This window comes from Ruditapes philippinarum, unplaced genomic scaffold, assembly GCF_026571515.1.
Source record: "Ruditapes philippinarum isolate M1 unplaced genomic scaffold, ASM2657151v2 ctg7021_1_1_1_1, whole genome shotgun sequence".
NCBI lineage: Eukaryota > Metazoa > Mollusca > Bivalvia > Venerida > Veneridae > Ruditapes > Ruditapes philippinarum.
Genome location: NW_026863032.1, coordinates 46,173 through 61,016, shown reverse-complemented (window position 1 = coordinate 61,016; position 14,844 = coordinate 46,173). Strand labels below are relative to the sequence as shown.

The following is a 14,844-nucleotide window of genomic DNA, read 5'->3' as shown; positions in this document are numbered from 1 at the left end:
CTACTCACAAATAACATAACACAATGTTGCAGTGGGCAAGACTTCGATAGGCTTTATTCAAGTTTATTGCTGGAGGAATACATTATACATTTAAGAATATACATACATATTGAATTAAATATCTCAATAAATGCACTTGCATTAAACTTAATACTTCAATAAATTTTGATATTTAATGTTACATGCTCCAAATCACTCTGCGGTTACTTTTACAACATTTACAACATAAACCACAGAATCTGATGGATATTCATCTACGGAATGGCAGCCGTCCACGAACCGAAACCTCTTTTTGAGGAAAAAAACGTATGTCCGTAACATGGAGAACTTTCGACCTGTCAACGCTGGCATTAAGGCATGAGTTCATGCGCCCAACCCCAGCACCGCCAGATATAAAGAACGCCTGGCTGAGCGATTTGAATCGTCCATTCCTCCGAATATAGGATCTACGGACTACGTCCTAGCATGCAAATTTAGTTTAAAAAGCTACTTTTCTTACATACGATGATGCACGTACTTAATTACAATTATGTATCATAAAACAAAATATTACAGCTTAAACTAGACTATATGTATTTATATACATGTCATCATTTAAATACAAAACAACTTATCAAAATTGCTGAATGAATTGTTCTCGAATTTGAATAAAATTTACGCCTTGAAAGGTCAGAAGTCAAGCCTAGAATGAAAACCCGCTCTGTTTTACCGCCAAATACAGCCTAATACCACGTGACCGTTATGCACAAATGACTTGCGCATTTGTGAATCCCGCCATGTTAAGACATTTGTTCTGTACTATACTATGTAACGTACAGAACTTTCAATTTTCACCCATGCTCGTAGTCCCAATAGTGAATATATATAGTATCACCTAAGTTTACAGCCAAAAAAAACAAAAATAAAAGGTCCAGAACGATTTGTAACGATCATTAAATTTGAGACTGCAGAAAATATTTCAAGTCAAATCTAAATACAAGAAGAAAAAAATCATAAATTTCGCATATTTAACAAGTCTCAATTAGATCTAATAAGAATTTTGGAGAATATTCGGCCTGCCAACTTTTCAATCAGAACTAACTATATCATTAAACTTTTGTTTTAAAAGCAATTACAATACAGTATAGTTTATCATTTCAGTTGCATAAACGTACTTTTATTTACGTAAACGGTTTACGCTTTTTTCCCTTCAGGGGCCTCATTCAAGTATTTCTGATAAAAGTCACACTAAACGTAATTTAGTGGCGTCATTCGTTGAAACAACATAAATAAAATAAGTTTAAATACTTGTAAAAGATTTGTTATGGTATGCCAAAACATATCGTTTAACATGGGAAAAACTTACTGAGCTGCTACTCGACGCCATGTTGATTTCTGACTTGATCTTCGAATGTATCCGAATGACTGAGAGGTGGAGCTTCTAATGCACACAATGAGGCCAAAATATTTACGCTCATAAAACACATTTTAATCATCTGAGCAACAAAATAGGAACGAGTAACGCTAAAAAATGTCTTTTATTTACGGAATTTTGCTAATTATATTTTTATAAAATGTATTTAATGTTGCTTTAAGAATTATTGCATAAATGTGTTGTACATAATGACAAGGTGCAGAGCGCAAGAATTGGGTCCCTACCTCAAAGGTCAAGTTCACACGTGTAGATTAAGTCATGAAAATTAATGAATTTTTATGAAAGTACACCAATGTTTGTGTCCAATCACAGTCCGTCATTTCTGGATGGATTTTAAAAATTGTTTTGCATAAATGTGTTGGACATAATGGCAATGTGCAGAGCACAAGAATTTTAAGGTTCCTACTTCAAAGGTCAAGGTCATACTTGTAGATCAAAAGTCATAACATTTTCAATTAACTGTTCAAACTAATACGATTTTTTATGAAAGTACTCATTGGTCAACAATTTTCTTGTTCCTGGATGGATTTCAAAATTATTATGCATAAATGTTTTGGACATAATGACAGTGTGTTGTGAGCATGAATCAGGTCCCTACCTTAAAGGTCAAGGTCACGCTTGTAGATATGAATTTTTGTAGAAGTATATTATGTTCATGTCTGATGAAAAGTTCTGTCACTCTTGGATTGATTTAAAAATGTCTTTGACAGTCACAGAAAATATATCACAAGCATAAATTGACCTCAAAGGTCAAGGTCACACTTGTATTCCAAAGTCATGATGATATGAATTTTTTCATAAAAGTGCATTGATGGTTATGTCAGGTGAACAATTCTGCTATTTCTGGATGGATTTTGAAATAATTTGGCATAAATGTGTAAGACAGGATGATGTGTCACACATAGGGGTCAAGTTTCCAGTTCAAAGGTCAAGGTCACACTTTTCTGTCAAACTTGACAATTGTGAATAGATAGTCTTCTTTGTGCATAGATTTGTCATTCATGGATGAACTTTGAAATAATTAGGCATAAATGTGCTGCTTATTAAGATTATATATAAACAAGTTTATCCTTAAATGTCAGAATTCATGATATGACAGTGCTTTGATAGTCATGTCCAGTTCATGCTTTTTTGTCATTCATTGACAGATTTTGTAATAAATTGGTTTAAAGATAAGGTTCTTTAATCAATTTCTGATGAGTTTGTAGCTTAAAGATCAAGGACAAGTTAGGACTTTCAACTTTTATAGTTCCATTTAAGTACATTGATGGTTTTATTCAGCTATCAGTTCTGTCATCAATGAATGGACTTTGAAATGACTAGTCATACTGCTGTGGCAATAGAGGAAAACTTGTCACATTCAAAAGCCAAGTTGAGAGTTGGTTATACCATGTCAAAATACTTCATTAATGGTTGTGTCTAGTCATATTTTGTTACTCTGACATTCTCAGATTAATTTTTTTTAAATGATTGGGCTAACTGAAAATATGAGACAATATTTGGTAATGTTTCTATATTATTGAAACAGTCTTTTTATAGTAACCATGCCTTTGATGCAAGTCAAGGTCTTGGTTCCTCTACTTGGCCCTGTTTGGAGGGCATTTGCCTGTTTCCAACTACAGCTCTTGTTTTAGTAGTTTTACTCTGGGAAAATTATTTTTTAGGGAAATTCGGATTTTTAAGGGGAAATTTGCTGAGGGAAAGAAGCCAACTATTGGTTTCAATTTGTTAGTAAAGAAAACAACAAAAACAAACTGCTTACCAATGAAAGTTTTCTCATTGACTGGTTGAACTACTGTGACCATGGTTAGTCCCCAAACCCTGCCACAATTTCAAGTTCCTGTCATCAATGTTCTACAAGCAATATGTCTGTTATTTCTGACTCAAAACTACTCAACCAGGATATTTGTTGAGAACATATATGTCAAAACATTGTAAATATTTACATTAGTAAGACAGTTAACAAACTGCGATTAATTCAATAGAAGCTCTAAATCGACTGTGGTCTGAGAAACAGCACATTTTGTCTCTCAAGCAAAAATACCTGCAATAATCACATACATTTGGGTTGTGGAGCTTCAAACACCTGAAGATCCAAATAAATTGTATATTTATCAATTCCAGTATGTAAAACTTAATATGCACTGTTTGAACCTTCACACCTTAAGTGTCTGTCTCAGTAATAGGGTTACTGAAACATATTAAAAACAACAAATGTCTACAAATATTTTATAAATTATGCAGTTGGGGAATGACACATCAAATGTGAAGTTATTACTTATGTCTGCATTTAAGAATTGTGACCTTTTCTAGCAATGTATTAGGTGAGCGATCCATGGCCATCATGTCCCTCTTTGTTTTTTGCTTTCTTAAGGAACATATGCTCAAGAGTTATGAACTTATGAAAACCTTTTCTTCTATTTCAGAACAATGAACAGTATGCCTTGTTTGAGACGCACACTGCATTACACCTTGAGAGAGGTTAAAGTTCACCCAAACATTGATATGTATAGTCAGTTACTTCACAGATTAGGCCATTTGTCAGGAAGTGGATTTCGGGCATGTTCATCAAAAGTTTTTGACTTAAATCAAGTTGCAAGATCAAATAGAGAAAAAAGTTCATTAGATGGTGTTAAAAGGTCCATATCTCAGAAAGTTGTTAAGAAATCAAAGCCAAAGGCCATTAAGGAGGAAGTTACACAAACGCCAGAAGATGAATTGGATATTCCGGACTGGTTTAGTACAGTAATGGAATTACCATTTTATGCACAGGAGGAGATTGACAGTTCAAACCATGCGCAGTTTAAAGAGTTTGTTGAAGGCCTAGATATAACATATTTACCATCAGTGAGCACAGTAATTAAGCAAACAGAATCAAAATCCTCACAAACTGTTCTAAAAAGATGGAAAGCTTCAAAGATAAAAGAGCTTGGCAGCGAAGAGCAATTTGAAAAATATCATCAAGGTAAATACAGTAAAAACCCTCTCTTGAGACCATCAATGGTACTGAACAAAGAGGTCTTACAGGGATTTTTTGGGCTTATTCATAACTGATATCCGGTCATATTCCCAACTGAAAATAGTATATTTAAAAAATTTCCCAATCCACAGGAAAAAACTCGGAAAACTCCCAATTGAAAGTTACAAAAAAAAAATATTCAATAACAAAATTAAAATATTCAATAACAAATTCTAAAATCTTTGAAAATAAGGGCATCTTCACTGTAATGTACGCCAGACCACTACATTTGAAAGTTAGGTGGTCCTCCCAGAAGATAGGTGGTCAATTATCATTATTATATCTTTTTACTGCAAATGTAGAAAAAATGTTTAAACTTGATGACAAAGATGTATTATTAACCTTTAAAGAAAACAGATATTTTTAGATATATATTTTTCATCTAATCAGAAAAGGGAGAGCAGGTCAGTAGGTATTCTATCCTAGAGTTATTTGTTTGTTTGTTTTTATCTCATTCAAAAATACACAACCACAACAGGGCTCTTATTTATGTTTACTTTTATATTGAAGTTACTCCCCCAACTCAAGTTAGGGAATAGTGAAACCATTTGTGTCTGTTATTTTCTTACTGTTGTTCAAATATTCATTGTGGTACGTCTTATAATCATGACAATAACAAAGTATCTTTTATAGATTTACATTTTTAATGAAACTAATAATTATCTTATTCTTGTAACCAAGGAAATATCTAAAGTGTTAAAATAATAACAACGTTATATATAACTGTAGTTTAGCTTCTTTTTCTCACATATTTATAATACAGAATTTTTACCTCCCTGTTGCTTGTTGGTTGATATTCATTTTTGACATTGAGTATTTTTAACCTTTTAAATTAATTTTAACTTTAGAAGAAATAGATCTCTTATCGTTATACAGTTAAAATAAAGATAAATAGCAAAGAATTACTAGATGTATTTTTTCCAGTTCCTTTCGTTTGCTGCCGGTATTCAAGTATTATCCGATATTATATAATTACCATCATCAGATACTCACGGTTGATTAACATGTAACATAACATAGATGTTAATGGTTCCCCCGTGGGTAGTCGACGATGCATAATTACAAACACCATTTGAATGAATTTTGTACCTAAATTTATATCACAAATCCTTAATATTTAATTTGCATAAACAAAATTTTAGCGACTTCAAATGAAAGTTATTGATGACTTATAAGAACTTCTTTAACTAATCAGAGATGAATGAATCATATACATGTACATCAGACACATGATTTTAAACAAAATTATATAACATGTTTTTGACCAAATCGCCATTCTTCCAAATGAGCTTTGCATCAACCAGAAAAATTAGTGGTCCGACGGACCAGTGGGTTTTAAAATTAGGTGGTCCTTGCCAAAATCAAGTGGTCTCGGACCAACGGACCACTGCTAATGTTGAGGCCTGGTCTATTTTGGTCTTGTAGTATGAACATGTTCAAACAATATGCACCTGTTTATGAGATATTTGAGGACCTTGCCTTATGTATTTGTTACCTTAGTTAGTATTTCAGTCCAATTTAAGTTCATAATTTTCAACTCTGTTGATTTCTGTCAGTTATGTCTTATTAGCTTGAGCAGGTGAGGTGGTTTTGACCCCTGGTGTTGCTTTAAGTTTGTAACATCAGAGGTTAGCCTGAATCATCCTTCCTATTTCGTCACCATATGACCTAAATTGTGTTGGTGTGCCATAAAACAGAACAAAACAAAATGAAATCTTCATTTTTACAATTTATTGATTTAAGTGTAAAATGGCATCAAGATTTTGGATAGGTAATTTTCCTTTTGAAAAGGGGAAACTTAATTTTAAAACTCATGTATACACTCTGAATGTTTATAAAATTTTAGAGAACAGACTAAGTGTCAAATGTATTTTTGTTCAACAGGTATAATAAATGATGGACTCAATCTCCACAAGTGTATAGAGATGACCTTGAAAGGTGAGGAAGATGTCAAGGTCAAGGGCTCACATGAAGGTCACTGGGAAAGTGTTAAAACAGTGTTGGGAGATGTTAAGAATGTGAAAAGCCTGGAGAGTGATTGTGTTCACCCAGAAGTGTTCTATAGAGGAAAATTTGACTGTATTGCTGAATTTAGGTAAATAATAACACAGCTTTTATATAACTTTTTGACCCTAACAAATTTATGCCAGCACAAGGAATACCATCTCGCAAATCTTACAATTCAATTAATATTCTATAAATTAATGTTAAATTAATGATGTTTATAAATTTCTATCTTTAATGTTTTCTGAGCTCCTCTAAGTTTTATTTTATTTATTTATTTATTTATTTATGAGTATTAAAAAGCGTTAAGCTAATATGTAGGTAATTATTTGCCTTGTAGCTAAGGGACTACATGTTGATGGTTCTATTCAAGTGCCCACTTCAGCCTTAAATAATGCATGGATAAATTATTAATAATGCAAAATTGAAACTGTATCTGCAGATATATAGATATCTAGATAGAACTGACTTGAAATATGTTTTTTTATAGCATTACAAGATGTATATGTCAGAACTCCATGCATGTTTGTAGGTGAAAAAGTATTTGTCACATATGTAACAGAGTTTTAATGATAATTTCAGGGACACGTTATGTTTGATTGAATGGAAGACCTCAAGCACCCTCAAGCCATTATTGAGTGCTACATATGATAACCCTCTACAAGTTGCTGCATATATGGGTGCTGTGAACAGAAGTGGAATTCTCAAGCAGTTAGATGTATGTAACTCCGAAGGAAATGGTTTACATTGATATAATAAATCCATAAATATAAAAAATATTGAGGAAGGTTGTTGGTTCTCTCCACAGCTAACCAATTGCTTATCACAGAGCACAATTATTATCTCCCTTGGCCGCCATTTTGGGAATCAATGCAAATATATCATATGCTTGAGATAACATAAATCTCTTTCATAACTCTATTACAGCTATCATCGGTTAGAAGCAATATCGATGTATCTTTGTTATTTTTCTGTCGGTCAATAATCAATACACATTTTAAAAAAAAAGATAATTTTGACTAATTAATGTAGTCTATGAATTATGAAAATTCACCCAAAACATCTAGAGAAGTAGGTGTCCATGTCAAATACTATGCTGTTGTAACAAAGTGGAAATATTTCATTTTAAACAAGACACTGAACAGCACATGTTTTTCACTGATACCATTTAAACAGGTATAAAAGTGAATGACAGACAAGTAATTAACAATATACCAGTGTATCTTTGATATTTTCATCCAATATCAATATGTTGTTGATATGCTTTGCACTGAATCAATGATAACTCTAAATTTTATCATCTTCATGAAAAATGATAAAAATGTTTATATTTTGGTGCTATGATAATATTTTGCTACACATGAATCAGACAATTTACAGCATGTTAATTAGACCAAAATGGCTGCTTCTTCTGGCAAGGGAGATAAATATTGTTATAATCAGGAACTGTCTTTTGGTTAAATCTGCTAGAATATCTATCTCTGTATTTAGCAGTATTGTTGAGGCTGAAAAAAATCAAACATGTTAAAATATATGTAGTATCATATATAATATAATTTATTTAACTTAAAGTGAAATGGTCTATAATGGAAGGTTTGTAACAAATACTGTTACTTTATGTAATGCATTAGTAATAGATATTAGTTTTATATAGCACCCCATATATTGTTAAGCCTGTTGGTGGCAACAGAATCTACTTGTGTGACAAGTTCAGTCCATGTTCTACACTGTTCCCTAATTCGGTGCATATTTTGAAATTTTCCCGAAATATGATTAATGTTACTGTCGAGATTGAAAGATGGACAAGTCCATTTAAGATATTTAGTATAGTAAGGACTTTATACAGTAAGTAGAAAAGTATACGAGGGGTGATCCAAAAATTCGTGGACACGCTGCATAAAACAAAAAGTATTAAAGCAAATCACATGAAATTCTAGTATCTTATTAAGTGAGCATATGTCGACAAATTCTCAAAATATTGTAAAGATTGTACCAGAATTTACGATTCTGCACCAGTTTATATACATAGACATGACAAAACGCGGCGCAGCTCATGACGTCACAAACGACGTTATGCTATCATAGGAAGTAATCTATGTTACCGTTTTGCCTTATAACTTTTCAAGGTATTCCCCTTTAACCCGCACACATTTTTCATGGCGGCGGACCACTCTCTAAATGTACTGGCATTCCTGGCTGAATAATGACAGTATGCATTGGGTGTCTCCTCTCAACTCGTCCAGATTGTCAAAACGTTTCCCTCTCAACTCTTCCTTTAACCTTGGAAACAAGACGAGGTCACACGGGGAAAGGTCAGTCGAATATGGTGAATGACTGAGTTCTTCTGCTCCAAGCTGAGAACTAGAGAACGACACACTGACGGTTTATTTGTCACACTTTCGATCATTGTTTTTGTCTCGTCAGGCGTCTTTCCAAGATTTACACAGAACTGTATAACTGTCCGAAGTTTTGCTGGATCCGTGACGTCCATTTTTGATAAAGCTGTTTTTAGCACCTGTTCTTTAAAGCACGAGCGTAAAATGACCGCAACTTCAAAATGTCTTCTAATACTGACAGAATGACGTCATACATATCAAAACAACGTTATTATAACGTTTCCCCCAATTTTCTTTGTTTACACAGGTTTTACATGTGTTTAAATGAGATGAAAACGTTTACATCAAAGAGAAAAAGTAAGCTGCGCCGCGATTTTGATACTTAATGTTTTTATGTTGTCATATATAGATAAAAAATGCATCTGGTGTTTTAAAATTTAGTCAATTTATTAAAAAAGCATTGATTAATAATATATAAAGAGTTCACCTCGGTAGGACGTCACGTTATGGAGATACACACATTGTCCGCGAATTTTTGGATCACCCCTCGTACACTTGTTGTATTACATGTTTACAGATACCCAACGTGACAAATGGTGCTCTGGTGTTTGCCTATGGTACAGGTGAGCCAGCTACAGTTCATATGATGTCCCAGAAGATATGTGAGAAATACTGGAGGAAGTGGAAGCAGAGACTGTATCTTTACTGGGTTCAACAATACCAGAATTCTTTAGAGAATTGAAATAAGTATTGGTACACAGTATGTTAAGTAGAATTGAGTGATTTTTATTGGCTAAAATGTATGCCCCCCGTCCCCCAGCTTGATCTGACAGTTTGTTTTGAAATGATATATTGAAACAATCTGTCTGGAATAAATTTTCCAGTTAAGCAAAATCTTGTGATATGTGAAATGTCATTGGTGCTGTGATATGTTGAATATCGTACATTTTGTGTTGTGGACATTGACCATTGTTACACGTGTATGGAGACTACAGTCAAGTTAGGCCATTGTTAATTGTAACGACTTTGGACATTTTTAAAGTGCAAGACAAGTGACAGGTAGTGACAATATCTGTGTCAGAACTGAATACTATTTAACAAAAGACATATTCCTAGTGAAAAATGTGCAACAGAGTGTTTTAAAGAGCTGTTGATCAAGATAACAAGATAAGTTAACTTCACTCAAGTAAAGGTACACACATTAGAACTATGATCTATTAGATGAGGCTGGGTAAGTGATATTATATAGAGATAGGCATGTGTTGAACTGTTATTATATATTAGGTAGGATAATTTCACAATAGTTTATACATTCCTAGTGTTCAATAAGAAAACAAAAACAGGATTGGGTTCAATTAATCCTGATTTTGTTTTAATTCCTTAAAGCAGCATGCCTCCAGATTTGTGTAAGAAATCTTGTTAACTGTACAAATTTGGTTAATTTAGTTTAAAATACTATCTGCTAAAATTATAACCTGTCCAAAAGTAAAGGCTGAAATTTCACTTGCTCAGCAAGTAAAGTTGTAGAGGTGATAAAAATTGTACATTCTATCTTAGTTTTGAATATTAAATTCAAATTTTCAATGTGTGAATATTATACATTTGTTATAATATATATATTATAATTGTGATTTATTTTGGAGGTTTAGTTAACTCATCAGGAGGCATGCTACTTTAAGAATTAGGAAAAGTTAATTATTTGTTCAAATAAGGGCATTATTTGCTGTTGATATGTTAATAGTAAATGGTTATAAAAGTAGTTCTTTATAAAGGGTAATTTACACACCAACATACACTGCCAAGAAAGAGTAACTTATATGTACTTTACAATGTTTTACTTTTTGCATTGTTTTGACTAAAGATGTGAATCACTTTTTATATTGTGATATTCTTTGGTCAAAAAGAGTGTATTACATACTTACAAAAATAAAGGGTGCTGAACCTTGGAAAATACTGCATTTTGAAATGTATAAGAGTATGTATAACAGTTTCTCTCTAAAAATATTAGATGTTTTATTTTGCACTTTTAGTGTATGCTTTTTGGAGGCAGGGCTTTTTTTCCCTTCTGTAGCATGGACCGTTTACGGGCATCATGCCCCAAGTAAATTTTTTTTTTACATAATGCATTTACATTGAAATTTTTCTTTTCCTGTTTGCAAAAGTACTGTTATATTGTCCAAATTAAAATCCTCTACTTGTGTAAAAAGCCCTGACAGGTTGAAAGTTTTGATTCATTTAGTTCATTATGTATACAATGTGTCCATTTCCCGGTGCTTTTCTTTGTATTTAAAACATTTTTTTACAAAACTTATTATTTTTCCAAATTATAGCCAGTTTTAAGATGTGTTCATTATTTTAAGTGACCTTTAGAATAAAACCTTAGTTTAAAAACAAAACAAAACAGTTTTATATTTTATGTCTTGCTTAATGTTTTCAATTATTTGCTCACATGTAAATGTGAGTTTGCACATAGTGTACTTTTGTGATTACTTGCCATCTGTGTTACTGGAACATTATTATAAAGACTTAAGGTTAAAATTTAATTACAGGTATTTCTTGCCTAACTTTTTTCACTTATTTGTTCACCTGTTATCATAAACTTACATTTGGTCAGCTCTCAGTCTGTAATACTGGAACATTTGTACCGAATATATTTGTTCTTTAGCTTGGAACCCCCAGTTTATTGAGAAAAGAAATGCACAAGGTAAAATCAGATAATCTTTTATTTTCAACTTTCAGCTAATTTAAAGTGTTCATTATGTAGTGATGTTAAAGCTGCATGCCTCCAGATGAGCCAAAATATATCAAGAAAAGAAACTTGAGAAAAATGTATCAAGATTTTAAGAAAAGCAAAAATATACAAGATTGATTCAAGTAATAGTTTACATTTTATGTGCACTAAATGTCTGATTTTGCAGTATCTATCACCATATTTCTACTACATGACTAACTCAGTAATGACTATTTTTGCATATTTTGACTTCTTTTTGGTAATTTACATGGATTGCTGTTTGCAATGTGTAAATTACACTTCTTTTTTGTTCAATTTACAATATTCTACTTTTAAATATATTTTCAAAATTTTCATGAAAATTTGCATAAATCTTGAGGCATGCTGCTTTAATTAAGAGCTTAGTTAAGTTAATCATATTTTATACTTTGTTTATTTTTTTGTAATTATTAACTTGCCTGAAAACATGAATTTACATAATTATGTTGAGGAATTGTGATCATATGCTGTCTGTGTTAGTAGGAAACTTTGTCCATTGTAGTAGTAAAAGTACCTTTACTATAAGACCTTAGTTAAGTTAAACATATTTTATACCTAATTTATTGTTTGCAATTATTTACTCACCTGAAAATATAGATTTACATTTGGTGAGGTATTGTGATCTCATGCTATCTGTGTTACCAGAACAATATATATTTGCTAAAGTCTTTGCCATGGGACTCAGATTGTCAAGAAATACAGTGGGCAGAAGATTTAAAACTTAAACTCTAATGATCTTAAGTAACAAATATTAAACATTGAAACCTTAAAGAATATTCATAATAGCAATGAAATATAAAATGCTGCAGTCTTATATTGATTGATTGAACCAGTTCAGGCCAGTATATCAATGAATCTTGTTTTAAATTAAAAATGTAGTGGCCTTTGAGATATATATGGACCAATTGTAACTATATCTGACATGGGAGTAAGTAGGATACCCCCATTGCAGTTCAAACTGTATCAAACAAAAAATTTGTTGTCTTACATGTTTAATAGGTACAGATGCACATAACTTAGTTGTTCCTCTAACCTTTTGGTGGAGTTTGGAGTCACTTTGGACAGACCTGCCAATTGAGCAGTTTAAGACATTTTTCATACTTGAATGTTGTCAATAATTGTTTAATCAAGCTACATAGGAAATATGAAAAATATATCGCAATACTGCATGAAAAATACAGTTGAAATGGATCTTATTCTACTTTGAGGGAATTTTTGTCACTTTTATTTCCCCTCCTGGACACTCCATTCAAACAGCATTTGTCCTGAATACTTCATCCTTACAACATTTATTTTGTGTCCTGAACACTTCATCCTTACAACATAAATTTTGTGTCCTGAAGACTTCACCCTTACAACATTTATGTTGTGTCCTGAATACTTCATCCTTAAAACATTTATTTTGTGTTCTGAACACTTCATCCTTACAACATAAATTTTGTGTCCTGAAGACTTCATCCTTAAAACATTTATTTTGTGTTCTGAAAACTGCACGAAAAACACAGTTAAAGTGGTTGTTGTTCTACTTTGCAGGAATTTCGTCACTCTTATTTTCCCTCCTGGACACTCCATTCCAAAAGCATTTGTCCTGAAGACTTCATCCTTACAACATTTATGTTGTGTCCTGAAGACTTTATCCTTAAAACATTTATTTTGTGTCTTGAATACTGCATGAAAAACACAGTTAAAATGGCTGTTCTACTTTGCAGGAATTTTTGTCACTCTTATTTCCCCTCCTGGACACTCCATTCCAACAGCATTTGTCTTGAAGACTTCATCCTTACAACATTTATTTTGTGTCCTGAAGACTTTATCCTTAAAACATTTATTTTGTGTTCTAAATACTTTGCATGAGAAACACAGTTAAAATGGCTGTTCTACTTTGCAGGAATTTTTGTCACTCTTATTTGCCCTCCTGGACACTCCATTCCAACATCATTTGTCCTGAAGACTTCATCCTTAAAACATTTATTTTGTGTTCTAAATACTTTGCATGAGAAACACAGTTAAAAAATGGCTGTTCTACTTTGCAGGAATTTTTGTCACTCTTATTTCCCCTCCTGGACACTCCATTCCAACAGCATTTGTCCTGAAGACTTCATTCTTACAACATTAATTTTGTGTCCTGAAGACTTCATCCTTAAAACATTTTTGTTCTGAATACTGCATAGAAAAGACAGTTGAAATGGCTGTTGTTCTACTTTGCAGGAATTATTTTGTGTCCTGAAGACTTCATTCAACCTTACAACATTTATTTTGTGTCCTGAAGACACATCCTTACAACAACTTAACGAAGAAAAGGAGATTTTTTTAGAACAAAAGGCAGCATAATTCAGTCAAAATACATGGCAGAGTATGAATCTTGAGATGTGACCATCAATTATGACCCTAAGTACATGTGTAAAGTTTCAAGTAAATATCTTTGAAGACCTTTCCTTTAACCAAAAGTTCTAAGTTTCAAAGGGGCAAATAATTCTGCAAATATTGCAGGCAGAGTTATGCAACTTTGCAAACTGATGTACATTGTTACTATAAAAAAGTAATGTAAATTTCAATTGAATATCTCAAGCAATAATTAAGATATTTGACTTTACAAAAAACTTTTACCAAAATTTCTAAGTTAAAAAGGGGCATAATTTTGTAAATATCGTAGGCAGAGTTATCCAACTTATCAATCTGAAGTTCATTGTTTCTATAAATTAGTATTGTTATGTTCAATTGAATATCTTGAAATATTTGACTGTAACCAACGTAGATGCCAACGCCGGGGCGACTACATTAGCTCTCTATATTCTTCGAATAGTCGAGCTTATAAAAAAGGGCAATTATTTCACCATAACATGGATGATGTGAAATTCCATCCTTCATGCACATCTGCATATATATCATACCCAACCTCCAAATTTTGTAAGTTTGGTTGACTTAAAATGTCCAGAATCAAGTAAGACTATTTTTTAAATATGATTTTCATGTTTTCAATTGTTAGTAATCATTACATATTTTGTTGCCAGAAGTTGTGTAGGAATTACTTTTGTAAAATTTTAGATGTTTTTAGACAATAAAAATACTGCCATTTATGTTATTGTCAATTGTTTTCGCTAATGTGATTTCAAATCCAAGGTCCATTATGAAATATTTTTAACATTTTTTGCTGTAAAACTAGTTGGTTCTCAAATGTTTTTGATTTCTGAAATCACTAATATCTTCTGAATTTGATGATACATGCTTGATGTGAAGTATGCATCAAACAATTTTTACTTTGCTTGAAAACATGACTTTTGTACGAAAAACAACTGGATTT

The 14,844-nt window shown here is 32.2% G+C and overlaps 1 protein-coding gene across 1 annotated transcript in view; it reads left to right on the top strand.

Annotated features, from left to right (window-relative positions):
- The window catches only part of LOC132720946 (mitochondrial genome maintenance exonuclease 1-like), a 31,755-nt gene extending 21,450 nt beyond the window's left edge, over positions 1-10,305 (top strand). The window contains exons 2-5 of the mRNA XM_060705193.1: positions 3,841-4,379; positions 6,318-6,528; positions 7,020-7,155; positions 9,351-10,305. Coding sequence (XP_060561176.1) covers positions 3,845-4,379; positions 6,318-6,528; positions 7,020-7,155; positions 9,351-9,515 — 1,047 coding nt within the window. The 5' untranslated portion in view covers positions 3,841-3,844 and the 3' untranslated portion in view covers positions 9,516-10,305. The remainder of the gene's footprint in view (positions 1-3,840; positions 4,380-6,317; positions 6,529-7,019; positions 7,156-9,350) is intronic.
- Positions 10,306-14,844: the final 4,539 nt, after the last annotated feature.